The sequence below is a fragment of the Papio anubis genome, chromosome 7 (genome assembly GCF_008728515.1).
Source record: "Papio anubis isolate 15944 chromosome 7, Panubis1.0, whole genome shotgun sequence".
NCBI lineage: Eukaryota > Metazoa > Chordata > Mammalia > Primates > Cercopithecidae > Papio > Papio anubis.
The window spans coordinates 105,988,424-106,007,816 of NC_044982.1; the positions used below are offsets into that span (position 1 = coordinate 105,988,424).

At 39.9% G+C, this 19,393-nt stretch overlaps 1 protein-coding gene across 2 annotated transcripts in view; it reads left to right on the top strand.

The window, feature by feature from the left end:
* The window catches only part of LOC101025385 (ADAMTS-like protein 3), a 261,955-nt gene that overhangs the window by 186,034 nt on the left and 56,528 nt on the right, over window positions 1-19,393 (top strand). For both annotated transcript variants that reach the window (XM_031668415.1, XM_021941826.2), the window contains one exon: window positions 1,656-1,782. In XM_031668415.1, coding sequence (XP_031524275.1) covers window positions 1,656-1,782 — 127 coding nt within the window. The remainder of the gene's footprint in view (window positions 1-1,655; window positions 1,783-19,393) is intronic.

The window sequence follows — 19,393 nt, forward strand, 5'->3', positions numbered from 1 at the left end:
TACTACCTCTCCCTGAAATTTTCAGTAGGTCTTTCTCTTTCCCTTCGACACCAAAATGTTGGAAAGAATAGTGTATAAATAATTGTCCCAACTTCCTCTAGTTTCATTTCTTCTTCAACAGCTTGAATATAGAGTCTAATTCAACAACTCTCCAAGCTGAAGCATGGGGGCTACCCAGGAGTCAAGATGAAAAACAGAGAGAAATAATAACATTGGCCATCTTTTATTGAATCCTTTATAATGTTTGAATCATTATACTAAGAATTTTACATATGTTTTCTCATTGAATCCTCACTAGGCCCTATGTGAAGTATATATTGGTATTATTCTCTCTATTTTACTGTTGAGGAAAACGAGTCTCTGAGAGTTTGAATTTTTCAACATCCTGCAGCTTAAAAGGTTGGTGGGTGGATCCAGGTTTGTACGTGGGTGTTTTCTTCCTCCAAAGTCCCTGCGCTTAAACACTAGGTTTATAAATAAAGTTGGATGAATATGGGAAGGAAGAGATAAACCATCAAATCAGTTGATATTATTGTCTTTTACACATTATGTAAAATATATGCTTACAAAATAAAAAAGAAATATAAGACATGGCCTTTTTTTCTCATATAAGCAAGCCTGTAATCTAGCAAATACACACACATATGTACACATGAAAAATGACAAGAGAAGGAAAGATAGCGTATAAACACATATTTTATATGAGACATCTCTCCTTTTAGTTCCTTTTTATATTTTAAAAATTGTTTATAAATATATAGGTATGACAGAGGTGGAGATACATAGGCCTAGGTACAGCTAATGATAAAGATGAGGAGCTATAAACATATAGATAAAGGCTACAGACAGATATTAATATAGGGATATAGAGATACAGGTCTTTAGAGATAGAAGTAAAAACAGAAAAAAAAGATATTTAAAGTAAAACTATGAACCAGAAGGTTATACATGAAATTTAGGACAGTGGTTGTTTTGGGGAGGAAATGAAAGAACAGGACAAGTGTAGGACTGGGGAGAGAGGAAACGTCTGTCATGTTCTGTTTATTTTATATACATAAAAATACCTGGACTGGGCAGTGTGGTACACGCCTGTAATTCCAGCACTTTGGGAGGCCAAGGCAGGAGGATCACTTGAGCCCAGGAATTCAAGACCAGCTTGGGCAACATAGGGAGACCCTGTCTTTTCATCACATTTTAAAAAGCTGGGTGTTGGGGCACAGGCCTGTGACTCAACCTCCCAGGCTTAAGTGATCCCAGCTACTTGGGAGGCTGAGGTGGGAGGATCACTTGGGCCCAGAAGGTTGAGGCTGCAGCGAGCCACAGTCCTACTATTGCACTCCATCCTGGGCAACAGAGTGAGATCTTGTCTTGAAATAAAAAAAGACAGAAATCTGAATAAAAATATAAATAGAAAAGGGAGGGGGTATGGAGGGACAGCTTCAAATCTTTATTAATATTTCGGCCTTGCATTAGAATCATATAAATGATACTATCCTGTAAGACATTATATCATTTACATTTATAAAACTATGTTCTCATAAAAGAGAGCCAAACTGTAAATTTAAGGATTACATCACAACTAAGGTTCCTGAAATGAAGGGAGTTCCCCATCCCCTGGTTTTGGGCACCACTGACTGCCATGCTTCTGTTGGCAGGCAGTGGGCTGTGATCGGCAACTGGGAAGCAATGCCAAGGAGGACAACTGTGGAGTCTGTGCGGGTGATGGCTCCACCTGCAGGCTTGTACGAGGACAATCGAAGTCACACGTTTCTCCTGAAAAAAGTAGGTTTTAAACCCAATACGGTATTACCGTCATACAAGATGTATTTTAGACCATCTATTGCTAGAATAACATTTTCTGAATGCTAACCTTTTTTAGTTGGAAGTAGCTTTTGTACCAGTTTTCTAAAAGTGAAATTTCTTCCAAAAAGTGTGTATCAAACTTTTGTTCCCATTATATCTTTGAAGAGGGCCTGTTTCTTTGAACCTTTGCCAATGCAGGGTATTACTGTTTTAAAAAAATATATTCGCCAATTTTTTAGGTAAATCGTGAAATAATAATTTCTTTTATTTGTCTTCCTTTGACTGCTAACAAGGTAGAAAATATTGTCATGTATCTATTGACCATTTATACTTTTTAATTTCTCAGTTAGCTATTGAAGCCATTTATCAATTTTCCTATTTGGATGTAGATCTTTTCCTCATTGTTGAGAGCTTTTAATATATCACCAATACTAACATTTTTTCTGTCATATCTATTTCAAATGTGGGTTCCAGTTTGTTAATTGACTTTCAATTTTGTGTAATCAGAGTTTCTAAGTATTATGTATTTGGAAATTTCCATCTTTTCATTTTAATAATATGTCTTTTAAAACATCCTTTAGTTTGGGGATTCAGTAAACTTTTTCTGTAAAGGGGTAGATAGTAAATATTTTAGACTTTGCTGACCATATAGTCTCAACTACTCAACATAGCTGTTGCAATGTAAAAGCACACACAGACACGTGTAAATAAGTCAGCATGGCTACATTCCAATGAAACTTTATTTACAAAAATAGACTGAAGGCTGAATTTGGCCCTCAGGTTATAGTTCGTTAACTGCTCCTTTAAAGGAAACAAAAATTATTCATGCGTATTTTCTGCAAGTACTTTTTGGGTTTGTTTTTCTTTATAATAATTCTTTCTGAATACCCCATTGTTGGTGGTATTCAGTTATAAGTGTAGGTGAGTTCAGCCAAAGATTTGATTTTAAATCTTTTATTCATTTGAATTTAGTTTGATGTAACTTATAAAGTTGGCATCTTACTTATTTTCGCAAATGGGGAAAGCATTAAGGGGAGGGGTAGAGGGTTTTTCAGGCAGAGGAAGCACAAAGTTCGTGGCGTGACACTGGAGAAGAACCTGGGTTTTTTGAGGAACTCCTAATATGTTGTTCAGGCCTGACTGTACATTGAATAGGGTAGAAGGTAAGACAGAATGGCATTTGGAGTCAAAGACTTCATTATTGTGTTTTATTTTTCAGATTAAGTGGAGCCATCAAAGCGATTTAGGCAGTGGAGTGATATGGTTAGGTTAGTGTTTTAGTAAAATAGTTATGGTGGCATATGGAGGCTGGATTTACCTGTCAGATGAGCTTGGAAGCAGGGAGTCCAAATAGGAAGTGTCTTTCAAAATATTCAAAGTGTTTAAAATAATAAGGCCTTGATGTAGGGTAGCATGGCAGGAAATGTACAGGAAGGAACAGGTGGAGAGATCTTTAGGATGTAGAATGAACAGACTTTGGTAATTCTTTGAATGAAGGTTACAAGAGAAAAGAAGCAGCTTGAATGGCCCAAATTTTCCATCTTGCACAGCTGGGTGGACATGTTTGCTATTCATTTGGGTAAGGAATTCATGAAGAGGAGACACATATCAAAGGTGAAAGTCCATCTCCCTGAATTTTATTCTCTCCAAAATTTTCACCCTGTAAGTATCCAGTGCCTAAGTATCTTTCTGATGCCTGCAAACAGATGTTGATTATATTTTGTTTGTGGTTGGAGGGTTTATCTGAAACATGCTAGTTTATCATGGTTGATAGCAAAACCCCTTGTTGGTGGTATTCAGTTATAAGTGTAGGTGAGTTCATCCAAAGAGAGTATGTAGAATATAAGAGGAAGCCAATAATCTCATCCTGAGGAAAAGCTGAAGTCAAAGCATTTAGCCAGGGAAGAAGTTTAAGGGAATCCAACTGCGAAGGAATGAATAGAGTAAGTAGGTAAATGCAGAACTTAGCAAGAGCAGTACCATGGACCCCAAAGGAATAAGTAATTTCAAAAATGCGATGGGGGTGGCCAGCAATGTTCAATGCTCTTATGAGTTCAACTGGAATAAGGGCCTAAAAGTTTGTCTTTAGCAATTTGAAAGTCATTTATGATGTGAACAAGCATGATTTTGATGAACTTCAGGCTGAAATCAAAGCTTGATTGCAATGGGTTGATGAGTGAAGAGAATGTATAGAGGGAAGGATTTGCTCAGGACAAGAGGATGGGAACAGACCAACACCCTGTCAACAACTGGATAGCTCTACAGGGTTGGTTGGAGAACACCGTGAGGTGTTCCAGTCTATTGCCTTTATTTGGCTCTGCATTAGGAGATAGAGTTGGCCACTAGGAGTGAGAGCTCAGAGACTTGAGCCTGTTCCCATGAAGGAAAGAAGAAGGAACCATCAACAATAGTACAAAGATAGAAGAGTAGCTGTAAGGGCCTAGCTGAGACTGGAAACCATGAATTCATGGAGATTCCAATTTTTGGACTTCATGAAGGAGGTGGCTTTGAATGGTGGTATATCAATGAGGAATGTATTCTACTGCAAATCACAGAAAATTCAACTTAGAAACATTGGAGTTTATAAATCTTTTCTAACAAAAAGCCTGGAGTAGGCAGCTAAGGCTGAGGATGCTGTTTTACTGTGTCTTTCAGGAACCAGGCACCTTTCTCTCTTCTTCACATCCTTAGAGGGTGGTTTTTGCCTATGTGGCTACAAAGTCATTATTGGACATTGAGATGTTACATCCACATCCCAGATAATAAGGAAGAACATAGTGTGAAAAGCATTTTTTAAATACTGTGCTCTTTATTCAGGAAAGGATATTCTCCCCAGGGAATTTTGCTTCATTGACCAGAATTATGGTGTGTGACACCCTGGCTTCCAAGGAGGCAGGAAACCAAGTAGTTAGCATTCTATCCATTTGGTTATTACTAATATTGATCAAATGCTTTGTAATTACTGAAGTTCTCTTCAGACATATCATTTAATTCTACCAGCATTCTTATATTATAATTTGGATAATGTCCTACCTGTTTTACAGATGAGGAAACTAAGGATGAGAAATGTTAAGAAACATCTCCCATAATTAATTATGTGGGAAGTGGTTAAGAAATTGGGGTCTGGAGCCAGCCTTCCAGGGTTAAGTCCTGGGTCTGTTGCTTATGAGCTGTGCAGAGTTATTTAAGTATTTCACTTCCATGGGTATCTTGGATCTCTAATTTTAAACTGGGAATAACAACAGTACTGCCTTTGTAGAGATGTTGTCAGGATTTAAAAGATCAACCCATGTTGAGAACTCCAAATAGCATAGTAATTAGACAGTACTCAGTAAATGCTAGCCACGTTTTTGTTAAAAATATTACTCATTGGGGTCCCAAAGGGTGTCACACTGATACGGGAGGTGGGCAGGAAATTGCTGGGTAGAGAAGGGCGGGGTTCCTGGCTAGGGCTCCCCCCTTGGGCCTGTGCCCACTGGCGTGGGTGAGGACAGGGACTCTGTTTTCGCACCCAAATGTTGCATTTTCCAAGACCACTCTGGCCTGCCATGCCCCCCATTCTGTGCCTGTAAAAACCCCAAGATCCCAGCGGTCACACACACAAGTGACTGGATGTTGAGAGGAACACACTGGCAGAAGAACACACAGACGCTGACAGGCCGTTGACAGTGGAACGACACAGATGCAGAGGGAAATTTGGTCAAGGGTAGATGGACGAGAGCCCAGCTGCTAAGCGACCCAACTCCAGGGGAAGACCACCTTCCCACTCCATCCCCCTTCTGCCTCCCCACTCATCTGCTGAGAGCTACCTCCCTCCACCATTCAATAAAACCTTGCACTCATTCTCCAAGCCCATGGTACTGGAAAAAAAATGGATCGCACATGGGCTTGGACAATGAGTGCAAAGGTTTATTGAATGGTGGAGGTAGCTCTCAGCAGGTGGATGGGGAGGCAGAAGGTGGATGGAGTGGTAAGGGATACAGAAAGCCCTGGGATACAGAAAGCCCTCTGTCCTGGAGATGAGGCAGAGGTTCCAACTGAGCTGATTAACACAAGCCACCTGTGGACAGCTAAGCTGAAAGAGCACACTGTAACACACGCTGGAACTTTGGGAGCTGTAAACACTCAACTCTAGACACTGCCCTGGGGTTGGAGCCCCAAACTCCCCATGACCAGCCTGTCTGCATGCTCCCGCTAGGGGCCTGAGCTGCTGGGCACAGAGGAAGCAAGCCACTCCCCCTGTTGCACGCCCTGTGAGGGGGATAAGGGAAATTTGCCCCTTTCAACACATCTTATATACTTTAAGTGTAAATGTGGGTGTTTGTAAACATATTTGAAAGTCAACAATCAGTCCATCTGGGGATTGATTTTAAGAGAGCTACTCCTTGGTATGGAGGAAAACCTTGAAAGTGTGAAAACAGAATGAATTGTAGGACAAACCAGTTTTAGAACTCAGATCAGTGAACACAGTTTGAAGAGACAGGCTATACTGAGAAGTGTTCATTCAGGAAGCCATGTGGTTGAGGGGAGTAAGAGAGAAAGACAACAGCCGGATAGGGGTGTAATGGAAGTATGTAGAGTTAGTGTTGACCTTAGAAAGTTTGGAAATCTCATCAGAAAATACCTCGTTTTGTCAGGGTCCAGGAAAGATTAGAACTTGAGAAAATTCTAATTGAACCAGAGTAGACGCCAAATGAAATTGTGCCAAAGGGCAGTCTTATTTGGAGAAGTGTGCAGAAGAGGTACTGAAATGCAAGGTAGTTCATTATTTTCTCTCACTCTCTTGATTTTCAGCTTTTGGATTACATATGCTTTTGAGAATCTATTAAAAGTTATACATTTTCCAAAATGCATGTGTACTTATAAGCCCCAGATTTGCCATTCTGATTTTTTTGTGAGGTTCTCAGACCCCTGATCCCTGTTTAGGACATTCCAGGTTAAGAACCCCTAAAATGTCCAATTTTTAAAAATCAGTTTCTACATAGAAAGTGAAACTGGAGTACACAGACAGATCCTTCAGTACAGGGCATGATGTTCATATGCATTTTACACAGGATGTTCATATGCATTTTATCAGGTTTCATATGCATGTGCTTGAGCTAAGGCTAAAGGTAGCAAAGATTCCTGCCTGTATGAAAACACAGTCCTTCACCATCTTGATTCTAATTATGGCCCCATCATGTCTGTTACAGCTCTGAAACTGACCAGCTGAAGCTGTTTTTGGCTGGGCTTTTCCCTAGGCCATATGGAAGCACTTCCCTATAATCATTCTTTGTGTGAAAGAAATGTGGGAAATGAAGCCATGTCTCCTCCTGAGTGTGCATCACTGGAGCCTGCAGAATCCATGCAGCTCCTACATTCCATACCTTGCCAAGAATTAATTCCGATCTTCCTTGGGACTCACACTGAGTCAGGACATGGCAATGAGATGCTGTTGGCACAGCCCTGCACTGGAGAAAGTGCACAAGACTGTACACAGGATATCATTTCCGTCATGCAGTGAGGCAGACACAAGGTGTAAGAGCCTGGAGCCAAAAGCTTTGCTATGAAAAAAAATCAGAAATTTATCCAGATACAACACACAGATTTCCTGTTCAGAGGGAGGAGGAGAGAGACGGAACTGACAACCAACATAAACAGCTTTGGATATTGGAAAAGGGAACTAGAGGCCACTCAGTTATTAAAGTGAGAAAGCTCCAAAAACAACAACAAAGAAGCAAACATATCTATTTGGAGAGTCTTGACTTGGCATTTAGAAATTTAGTTGTATTTCCAGGTTTGTTCCTTATTTTGGTCTTGTCCACATCAGGGCACACATGTGTGAGGCAAATAAACAAGATCGGCTTGTCTATTCTAAGCTTTTTGTCCATTTTTACATGGTGGCAGCCAAGTCTATTGATATGGTGATACCTAAGGCCAGCTGGGAACACCAGCATTTTGCTCAAGTTTTGACAGTATGAAGATAAACACACACTCTTCTAATGCATTCCTTGACACAAATAGAATCCTGGGCTACGTGGGTCGTGGGGCTGCCTCACAGGGTAATTCTTAAGATTTTTTCCCTTCATCCACTGTTCATTTCTCCTTTGACTGTCACTCCCAAAAACAATTTACAAATTTAACTTGTTCCATCACAGGAAGATTGTATAGGATATAAAGGGTCTGCTAACATGGTAACATGGATTGGTTTTCATTCTCCTGTCTTCCCACATTATCGCTTGCTCCCTCCCCATTCGTCTTTCTAGGGTGAGATTCTGGCTGGTCATACTCTTCTGTCAGAACTGTGGCTGGGAAAGGAATATTCAAACCAAATATCTGTTCATTTTAACGGAATTAAAAGTTGCCCCCTCCTCCATTTAATTCAGCAAGGGAGAGTGTGGCCTGGAAGGAAGACCCTGTGACTACAAATAAAGACTCCTGGGTTCTAGTCCTTGCCTAGCTCTTTTGCATGTTTTTGTGTGTCTTCTGGCCCTGTTCATGAAGAGAGATAATGAAAAAATAGCATGTAGACTGTGTTGCAAAGGAATGTCATAGATTGTATTTTACCTGGAGAAGCAGACAGACTGTGAACTCCCTGGCCTCTTCATGAATTGCCTTACACCTGTGATAAAATCCGCATCCCTCTCCAAAACCGTTAAAGCCTGTATCATCTGGCCCCTGTGTGACATCATGTGCTGCCATCTGCTCTTCATTCCCTAATCTCCAGTTACACTGGCTTTCTGGGAGATTCCAGAATGTCAGGTACCCATTCCCCCCATGGGCCTTTGCATGAACCCGTCCCTGAATCTGGAACATGTGTCTCCCAGCTCTTCAACATAGTTACCTCTTTCTCAACCTTGAGCACAAGTGTCGCCTCCTCAGAGGGGCTTTCTTTGACCACTCTACGTAAAGTAGGCCCTTCTCTTTCTGTTTAGTTCTTGCTTAGCCTTTAGGGAAAGAAGTGATTATTTCATTTATTTTTTTTAATTTGCGTCTCCCACTAGTAAGCTTTGCAAGAGCAGGTGCCATGGTGTTCACCATTTTATTCCTAGTGCTAGTGCAGTACTGAACACATCATAGGAGCTCAGTTAATGTTGAACAAATGAATACATGGCCTTTGCTGGAGATGATTCTGCTTCCTGTTATGATTTCAGTGGGACTAAATGATATTGTGCAATAGAACTGGACTGGAAACCAAAGACTGGAGTAATAACCTCAGTTTGGCCTCTAACAATCTATCTTCTTAGGCAAGATGCTTCACTTACTGGGGCCTCAACTTTTTCATCTGCACAGTGAGCAGGGATAATTTCCAAGACCTCTTCTAGCTCTGAAAATCTATTAAGTGTATGTGTGATTTGCTCATTGTTTGAAAAAAAAAAAATAGATCTTAGGATTGAATGGAGTTTAGAGAAACAAATCCCAGGAACTTATATGAAGCAATTTTCCAAACTTTTAATGAAAGGCTTGACAGTGATGGCTTGTCTTTGTTCTTAAAGGGCCTAGGAAATTTTAGATACACCACAAGAATGAGTTGGTGTGAAGTTTTCTCTTATCTCCCATGAACTTCTACTTGGTTGCCTTTTAACATATTATTGTCACAACCTGCAAGAGAGAGGTGTAGTTTGTGCACTGATCCCCTCAATGGTACGTGAGCTCCTCAAGAACCTCATGCACCTGGCCCAGTACCTGGCACCCAGTATGTTTTCAGTAAAGGTGTGTTGACTTGCCTTACACAGAACTGAAGAGCTCACTTAGACCAGCATCCCTATGGCAGCAGTCCCTGAGGAATGTGAATTAAAATCAGAAGCAGCTTGTTGGTAGCCAAGCACTGCAACACCCAGGGTCACCCGGGAGACCTGACACCTGCTGACCAGCTGAGAGCACTGGGATTATTAGTAAAAATACTTATTGGGAAAGTAATAATAATAGTGGCCCCCAGAGTTTGTATGCTTACACTGTGCTATGTATTTGTTCATGTATGACATTATTTATTCTTAGCATAACCCTACAAGGCAGGTACTACTGTACCCTGCCCACTTAACAAAGGGAGAAATAGGCTCAGTGAAATTAAGCAGCTTGGTCAAGGTCTCACAATTGGTGAGTGGTCAAGATGGTTTTGACCTCAGAGTTCATGTGCTTAACCACCCTCCCAAAGTGTCTTCCAAGGACAGCTAGATGAGCATGAGGTGAGAGGTGCACCGAGGCTTAGAGTGATGGGGCAGGGAACAAAGATAGCACAGAAATGGAGCCAGAGGGGAGCAAAGGCTGCCTCAACCAACCTACCCCTTGTTTCCCCTTGGCAGAGCCCAGCCAGCTCCATGGTTCCTAACCCAGCATGCACATCAGGAGCACTTGGGGAACTTGTCCCATGTTCTAATCCTCAGGCCCCACCTTAGAATTTTGAGCGGTAAATCTGGGCAATTGTAGGTTGCTAAACTTCCCAGGTGGCCGCTGGTGCATGCCTTTGGTTAACGCCTCTGCTTTTCAGTGTCTGATGCCCCACTACAGAGTCAGAAGGCAGATGACTGTTTCATCCTCACCAGCCTCCTGATTCCTTAGAGGCAGTGTAAAGGGCAGAAAATGAGTGTTACACTATGATGCTCGAGAACATCTGGACAGATATTTGTTATTAGATGCTGTGTCACATAGTCCCCTCTCCTGCATGCCGTTCCAAAGCTAGCCCTGCCAATGAGCACAGAAGCATACATTATTAGTCAGTCTGGCTGTTACCATGGTCTTTTGAGGTGAAGGCAATTTAGGCCAGTAAATAAACATACCTTAGGTTAGGAGCAGATGTTTCTGCATAGGAGCTAAGGGCTGAAGATACTCATTTGCAGATTCAGCAATTACAGACTTTAGTAATGTGGCCTAATAGCTCAAGGCATGAGAGTCAGTTTTCAGTTTGCAGCTGATTTTCTCACCAAGGCAAAACTCTGCTGTGTTCCTTCCTTCCCTTGTAAAAAATTTGCTATTAATTTCCTACATTTGCTTTTCCTACTTTTGCTCACTGGCATATTACATTTTTCTCACCCCCATTTGCAAAGTAGTGTATAGATAGTCCTCCAGCTACAGAATCACTGTTGCCACCCATTGACTTTTCCTTTTCTTGCCTTCCAAAATCCCCCACTGCTCCTACAGAATGACGGATGAGCTTGAAGCAAACTTTCTATCCTACTTTTGAAAAATTGTGCAGACCCTGTTCTGTACAATGCCATGCTAGGTAACTCTTTTTTTTTTTTTCTTTTGAGATGGAGTTTTGCTCTTGTTGCCCAGGCTGGAGTGCAATGGTGCAATCTCAGTTCACTGCAGCCTTCACCTCCCAGGTTCAAGTGATTCTCCTGCCTCAGCCTCCTAAAGAGCTGGGATTACACATGCCACCATGCCTAGCTAATTTTGTATTTTTAGTAGAGATGGGGTTTCATCATGTTGGTCAGGCTGGTCTTGAACTCCTGACCTCAGGTGATCCACCTGTATCAGCCTCCCAAAGTGCTGGGACAAAGCGTGAGGCACTGTGCCCTGCCTAGGCAACTCTTTGTAGTCTAAGTGATGCCAGATAGTTATGGGTGTGTGAGGGCATTAACAAACACTTTATTTTTTTCAGTTTACAAAATGTTTTCACAGCATTATCTCACATTAAAAAAATGTGTTCCTTAAAAATAAAACCTATTTTTTTTGCAATTTTCTTTAGGATTCAAATTATTAGTATTAACATGTATTTAGATGCTTTTCTTATTTTTTAAAAAAAATACTTTATGCCTTGGGAATGGTGTGTGTGTGTGTGTGTGTGTGTGTGTTTGAATCTAAATAGCAGAAGGAGAAAATAAATGCAGGTTCTAGAAATGTAACATGAAAAATACTTGACAGAAAATTTTGTTCAGAAATAAAAACCCAACCTACTAAAAAAACACACACCAAAAAAAAAAAAAAAAAAAAAAAATAGAAAAGTGGGGGTGAGGTTGTCAAAGTGAGAGTCACTAAAACATCCTTTTCCTTGTTTTATGTTGGAATGTATATATTTAGGTTGATGTAGTTCTGGTTGAACTTCATAGTGAAAATAAATGATCTGATATAAATTACAGTCCTTTTGGGCTGAAACTGATGTTTATTGATTAGTTAATATTGTGTGGACAATTTATTTCCTGTACATCTTGCTACTTAGCAAAGCTGTGATATCCAACAGGAAATGAGACACAGAAAAAATCTGATGGAACAGCTGGACTTGAGCATTTCTGTGTGGGAGGGAAAGTCAGTGAATCTTTGGTCAGTACAGTGATTGCAAAATCAAACAAGTGAAACCCATACAATGAAACTCTGTGTGTGATGAGTGAATTTGAGTTTATACAGCATCACTTTTTTTTTTTTTTTTTTTGGAGACGGAGTCTCGCTCCGTCACCCAGGCTGGAGTTCAGTGGTGCAATCTGGGCTTACTGCAAGCTCCGCCTCCTGGGTTCATGCCATTCTCCTGCCTCAGCCTCCCGAGTAGCTGGAACTACAGGCGCCCGCCACCACGCCCGGCTAATTTTTTGTATTTGTAGTAGAGACGGGGTTTCACTGTGTTAGCCAGGATGGTCTCGATCTCCTGACCTCATGATCCGCCCGTCTTGGCCTCTTGAAGTGCTGGGATTACAGGCGTGAGCCACCGCGCCCGGCCTTATACAGCATCACTTGGTCTCATAGTAGAAGGATTTAAAAGTGTAGTTTTGGGTCCTTACCCTGGTTCTAATGCTTAGGAACACTGTGATCTTGGGCAAGTCACTTTAACCTTGTAAAATTTTAATTGTCTTAATTGTAGAAATGAGTTTCCATTAGAATGAATGAGGTAATTTATCTCAAGTTCCTTAGCATGTTGCCTGGTGGCATAGTAAGTGCTCAACATGGTTTTAATAATAACTTATACTTACCCAACCCCTAGTTGGCACCAGGGCCTTTTCTAAGCCCTTTACATATATTACCTCATTGAACACTTATGACAACCCCTTGGAACAGATATTCCTGTTATCCTCATTTCACAGATGTAACTGAGGCACAGAGAGGGTAAGTAACTTGCCCAAGGTCACACAGCAAGTGGCAGTGCTGACATTCCAACCCAGGTTGTCTGGCTCCAGAATCTGATCATAACCACTATACCATATTGCCTCTCCCAGTAGTTTGTAGAGTAAAAATAATGCAAATGGCATTTAAAGAGTGACAAGAAGGAGCTCTGGTGGATGGCACAGTGAGTAGCAGTATCAAGAATCTCTTACCACCAAATTTCAGTGAGACAGTTTTGAAATAATTCCAAACAATGAATGTGATCAACAGGAACCAGTTACCACCATCAACAACAAATCTAGGTGTCCCAGACATGAGCCTACTGTTAGCAACACCATAGGATGGGACGGAGAGGAAACCTTTTCTCTCCATCTTATATATTTTCTTTTTAAAATTAGACATGGTCGCCTAGGCCGAATGCAATGGCATAATCATGGCTCACTGCAGCCTCGACCTCCTGGGTTCAAGGGATCCTCCTGCCTCAGCCTCTTAAGTAGCTGGCACTACAGGCTTGTACCACCACATCTGGCTAATTTTTAAATTTTTTATTGAGACAAGGTCTCACTATGTTGCCCAGGCTAATCTCAAACTGCTAACCTCAAGCGATCTCCTACCTTAACCTCCCAAAGTCCTGGGTTTATAGGCATGAGCCACCACGCCCAGCCACCATCTGATATGTTTTCAATAATTGGCTTATACACCATTAGAAAGTACAGGATTTCAAAGCAGGCTTAGAATCAGACCTGCTTGGCAATGCCATCTGCATTCTTCTGATAGGAGGTTTCAGGCAGTCTATACTGAGCTTGTGCTGAACCACAAGCAGCAGCCTGCTCTTTCTTACTGTACTTACAATTGCTTCCTCTCTTTATCATCGCCTCCAGCCCTAGGTCTACCTCCAGACTGAGGGGGGCCTTTACCAGGAGGCCATTTGTCTGCGATTTATGAATGGCCCATTCTAAAGGGCAAGATACACAAAGCGTGAGTAATAGTCTTTGTATCAGTACAAGTAGAATTTCAAGCAAAAATACAAAATGAGTACTTTGTTGATAATCAAAAAACAAATAGTTTAAAGAATTTGTGAACCAAATGCCATTGCATCAAAATATGTAAAGAAAAATCCCCTGTAGTTATATAAGATGAAATTGAAATCAGTAAAACTTCTGAGAGATTTTAATACATTGAAGTGAGTGAAAATTACATATAGAATCTGCACAATATAATTACTAATATTACATTAATAGGTAACAGAGCGTTGCATGGTGAGGGAATATACTTTCTTTTCAAACATTCATGCACCATTTAATACAAAAACTGATTCTATGCAAGGCTCCAAGGAAGATTAGAAAAAAAAAAATCCCAGCAAAACAGAAACCATCAGAAGAGACCTCGCCCTGCAGCTGTACCCATCCGTTCCCTGCTTTCTCCCGCTACAGAGGCACAAATGTCTGTCTTCCTTTCCAAGACTAATTAATCCCTCCATCTGTGTTCTGCATTCCAGCTCCTCTGTGTCCTCAGAGAACTCACTCCACCCATCTTCCCCTCTCTTTCCTTTATCTTCTTTCACTCTCTCTTTCCTATCAGGGTTAATATGACCAATGGGTGTCTCCCATCTTAAATATAAGTATAATTTTAAAAATGTCTATGTATATACGTGTATATACATATGTGTGTATATATACATGTATGTTTATATATGTGTATGTATATAGGTGTGTAATATTTTTAAATTTTATATATATATAGAGAACACTATTTTAAACATAATCATGTCTCCAGCTACCACCCTAATCTTTCACCTACTCTTTACTGCCAAGTCTTGAAAAAACTGTTTACACTTGCTGTCTCTAATTTTTCATCCTCATGTATTCCTCAGATCACAGTTTCCTGTGCCAGCTACTTGATTGAAACTGCTTTGGCAAAGCACATTAACAGTCTCTTTACTGCTCATCCAAAAGGCACTTTTAAGCCCTCATCTGCAGAGCACCTGGTACTCCTGGCTCCTCCCTCCTTAAAGTCCTCTGCCTCAGAGGATTCTCATTTCATTTCTGGTCAGACCTAGAACTGGGTCATCTCTTGCAGTACAGTGAAGAGGTGCTGAAAAGTTTGCGACTATGGACCAGTCCTCCCTTTCTGCCCTTTATGATTTGAGTTCTCCCCCTCTATATCCTGCACCCATGCTGCTCAAAATGTGGCTCACAGTCTAGCAGTATCAGCGTCACCTGAGAGGCTGCTGGTCGGGCACATTCTTGGGCTCCACCCTAAACTGCTGGATCTGAATTTCTATGGGTGGAGCAGGTATCTGTTTTAACAAGTTTTCTAGATGATTCATATTTAGATAAAATGTTTGGGAGGTACTGCCCTATCAGCGTATCACAGAGACTTCTACAAATGTATCAAACTTTAATGGAGAGTTACAGAAATGAAAGGGAATTTGAGTTTAGGAGATGATCCTTATAGGATGCTCCTTGTTCCTAGCTTTGCCTAGGTGCTCTGCAGTGTGCTTTCTCTCCAAGAGTTATATAGTAGGCAGCTCCACCCAGAAGAACATTTTCCTCAAGTTTGAGCCTTTTTGGCTAAAATCAATGGCAAGGGGGTTTGATTTGCAAAGTTTCACTAAAGTGTGTAATTATCAATGGGGCGATGGTTGGAATATATACATGTACGCACACACATCCCTAGACAAATGCTTCCCCAAGATACCACAGCCTACATTCACAAAGATTTTGCAAGAGAGCCCAACCAATCTGCCCAGATAGGTTTTCTTCAGTTCAGTAAAGCTTTCTAATTTATATGTACTTTCAAAACAATTTTTATTACATATATAATGCGCTGTATATTTGTTGTAAAAAATCCAGAATATCCAGGCAAGGAAATTGACAAACATATCACATATTCAATCACACTGCCAAGAGATTACACCTGTTATCATATTAGTGTGTCCTTCCTGGGATGAGGATGAAGTGGTTGAGGATGCATAATATATATTGATAATTTATATTGTAAAATTAAGACATGCTTTTTATAAAACTTATAAAAACTTCAAATGGCACAGAAGGATATAAAATGGAAAGTAAAAGTCACCTTCTACCATCCACAAACTCCTAACCAGTTCCACTTTTCAGAGGTCTAAACAGTATGAATGGTTGCTTCTATTAAGATATTTACTATGGATGTGTATGTGTGCACCTTTCCGTACAAACATCTATGATTTTGAGAAGTATACAGAATTGGATCATTAGGTATTATTTTTTTTACAATTTGTTTTTATTCACTGAGGGTTTTTGCCTATCAGTTCTCATAAGTTGGCTTGTTTTTTTGTTTTTGAGATGGAGTCTCACTCTGTCCCCCAACCTGGTGTTCAGTGGTACGGTCTCGGCTCACTGCAACCCCTGCCTCCCAGGTTCAAGCAATTCTCATGCCTCAGCCTCCTGAGTAACTGGGATTATAGGTGCATGCCACCATGCCCGGATAATTTTTGTACTTTTTAGTAGAGACAGGGTTTCACCATGTTGGCCAGGCTGGTCTTGAACTCCTGACCTCAAGTGATCTACCCGCCTTAGCCTCTCAAAGTGCTGGAATTACAGGTGTGAGCCACTGCACCCAATTGGCTTGTTTTTTAACTGGTGGTATAAGAGGATATTACATAATTTATTTAACTAGACTCATATCAATGAGCATTTAGATTTTCTGTCTGTGTTACAACATCTTTGTACATTTGTGCAAGCATGTCTTTATGTGCTTTTAGTTCTCAATGATACTGTAATTTCTCTTCCCTCTTTTCATAATCTTCTTGACATTTTGATTTTTCTGTGAACTAGTTTTTCAAGTGTCTGACCAATTTTCCTGCTAATTTCTGTTTTTTTCTTACTGATTTGTAAATACTCTGGATATTAAGAAAACAGTCTTTGCCTATAATTATAATTTTTCCTTCTTCGACATTTTATTTTGCTTAATTTTTATTTCAAATGAATTAATATTTTCCTTTGATTTTCTCAAGGCATTTTTTTATGTCTTGAGAGAGAGAGATTTAAATGTTTTTGAAGGTTGTGCCCATTTTTTGGGGGGTGGGAACGGAGTCTCGTGCTGTCGCCCAGGCTGGAATGCAGTGGTGCGATCTTGGCTTACTGCAACCTTTGCCTCCTGGGTTCAAGTGATTCTCCAGCCGCAGTCTCCCGAATAGCTGGGATTACAGGCACGTGCCACCACACCCAGCTAAATTTTGTATTTTTTAGTAGAGACAGGGTTTTGCCATGTTGGCCAGGCTGGTCTTGAACTCCTGACCTCAGGTGATCCACCTGCCTCAGCCTCCCAAATTGCTAGGATTACAGGCATGAGCTACTGCGCACAGCCAGTTGTACCCATTTTTTAAAAGTTCATTCCAACATATTCCGTCTTTTTTCTAGCCATTGCAAATGGGGCATTTTCTCCCATTGTTTTTCTAAATGATTATTCTTGGTATTTCTAAAATCTAATAATATTTTAATATTAATTTCTTCTTTTTTTTAATGGTTAGACTCCTTTTTCTTGCCTAACTACCTTGGCTAATCTTTTAAAAACTCTTAAGTCATATGGTGCTAACTGGCATCTCATCATTTCCCCAATTAAACAGCAGTGTTTCTAATGTTTACGCATGAAGCATATTAATCATGACTTGGCATTTGTAAATGGTGTTACAAACGTTTACTTTATTTTATATACAGAATTTTTATCAGGAATCATGACTGAATTTTACTAAATGCTGGAAACTTATTTGAGGTAATCAAATTTTTCTACTTTGTCTATTAATATGGTAAATTACATTAGTACGTTTCCTAAATTTGAGCAACACTAGCATTTATTGGGTAAACTCCATTTGCATATAGTGCATAATTCAAATTTATGATTAAATTTTCTTTTCAAATATTTTATTTAGGAATTTGGTGTCAAATAGATGTTAGTGACATTGGAATGCGGTTTTATCCCCAAAATTGTACTGTGTATAATTTTCAAGCGTACATAAAAGTTGATAAAATAACACAATTAACTACTGTACATTTTTTCAGCTAGATTCAATAATTACTTATATTTTGCTACATTGGTTCATTATCCCTATCACTCTATATCTATCTATTGATCTATCTATCTATCTATCTATCTATCTATCTATCTATCTATCTATCTATCTTCCTTCTATCTATGTATCTATCTATCTTATCTTATTCCTCCATCCAACTAGCTAGCTGAGCCTTGTTAATTTGCAGACATCAAAACACTTACTTCTAAATAGTAATACTTTAGCATGACTCTCCTAAAAATAAGGATCTTCTTTATAACATCATCTCACTAGTATGCCTAAAAAATTATAATTTCTAAATATTTTCTAATATCCAATCTATGTTAAAATTTCTCCTTTTATAGTTGTTTTTCCCCTTGATCTGGTCAAGGCTCACTCATTGCATTTAGTTTTTCTGTCTCTTTAGTCTCTTTTATTTCATGCGCTTATTTTTTCATGGTATTGACTTCTTAAAGAGTTCATTCCAGTTGTATTGTAGCATGTCCCATATTCTGGATTTGTCTGATCATTTTCCATTTAATTTGTTGATCTCCCTCACATAATACCTGTGAATTGATCAGTAAGGTCTGAGGTTTAATTAGAATTGGATTGAACATTTGTGGCAGCAGCACATCAAAAGTGATGCGTGATTTATGTTGCATCATATCAGGAAGTTCATGGTGTCAGTTTGACTCAGTATTACTTGCACAGGTGGTAACCTACACATACTCTGTTGTATAGATCCGTGTTTCCCTGTAAGAAATCTGCAGGGTGATACCTTGACAAGGTATAAATATTCTGTCTTGCAACAATCTTTCACACCATGGCTTTAGTGTACATTGATGATCCTTGCCTGAAATAGTGTTTAACATGGAGAGTTGCAAACGGTTATTTTCTAATTCTGTCATTCCTTCTTCGCTCATTCTTCTGTTTTTTTAAAAAAAGGTTCTGTTTTTTAATTTCTCTGTATTCAGAGATTTTTATTTATTTAATATTTTATATATTATTGACAACATTCTTTTTAGGTTTCAAATTGTCCAAAATGTAGCCAGTGGGAACACTTTAAACTGTCTTCTTTTGTCATAATTCCATTGAATTTTAGACATTGCCTTGGTTTCTAGAGCAACAGGTGTTCTAAGCGCACCTTGAATTTTCCCTACCCCAGACCTGGCATTACCTGGTTTTTCATGGGAGACTTGGTTATTTTCGGTGGGCTGTGTGTGTGTGTGTGTGTGTGTGTGTGTGTGCGTGCACACATGTGTCTGTGTTGGGGTACACCTTCAACACTCAGCCAAGGTAGTTGACAACTTTGTTCTAGCCTTTACTTCCTGCTTCCTCAGAGTCTGTAGGTTAGCCATAGATGATAGCTTAGGACCTTCTCAGGTCGTTTCTGGGCATGCACAAAGCTCTGGCATACGCAGAGCCTCACGTAGACATGCGGTCTTCTAGATTTTCAGGAATATGTTGGAGTTTTTCAAGGCCACCTGTGGACATCTCATTCCCAGCTTTTTGGTTAGCTTATTGTTTTCCCCAATTGTTATTCACCAC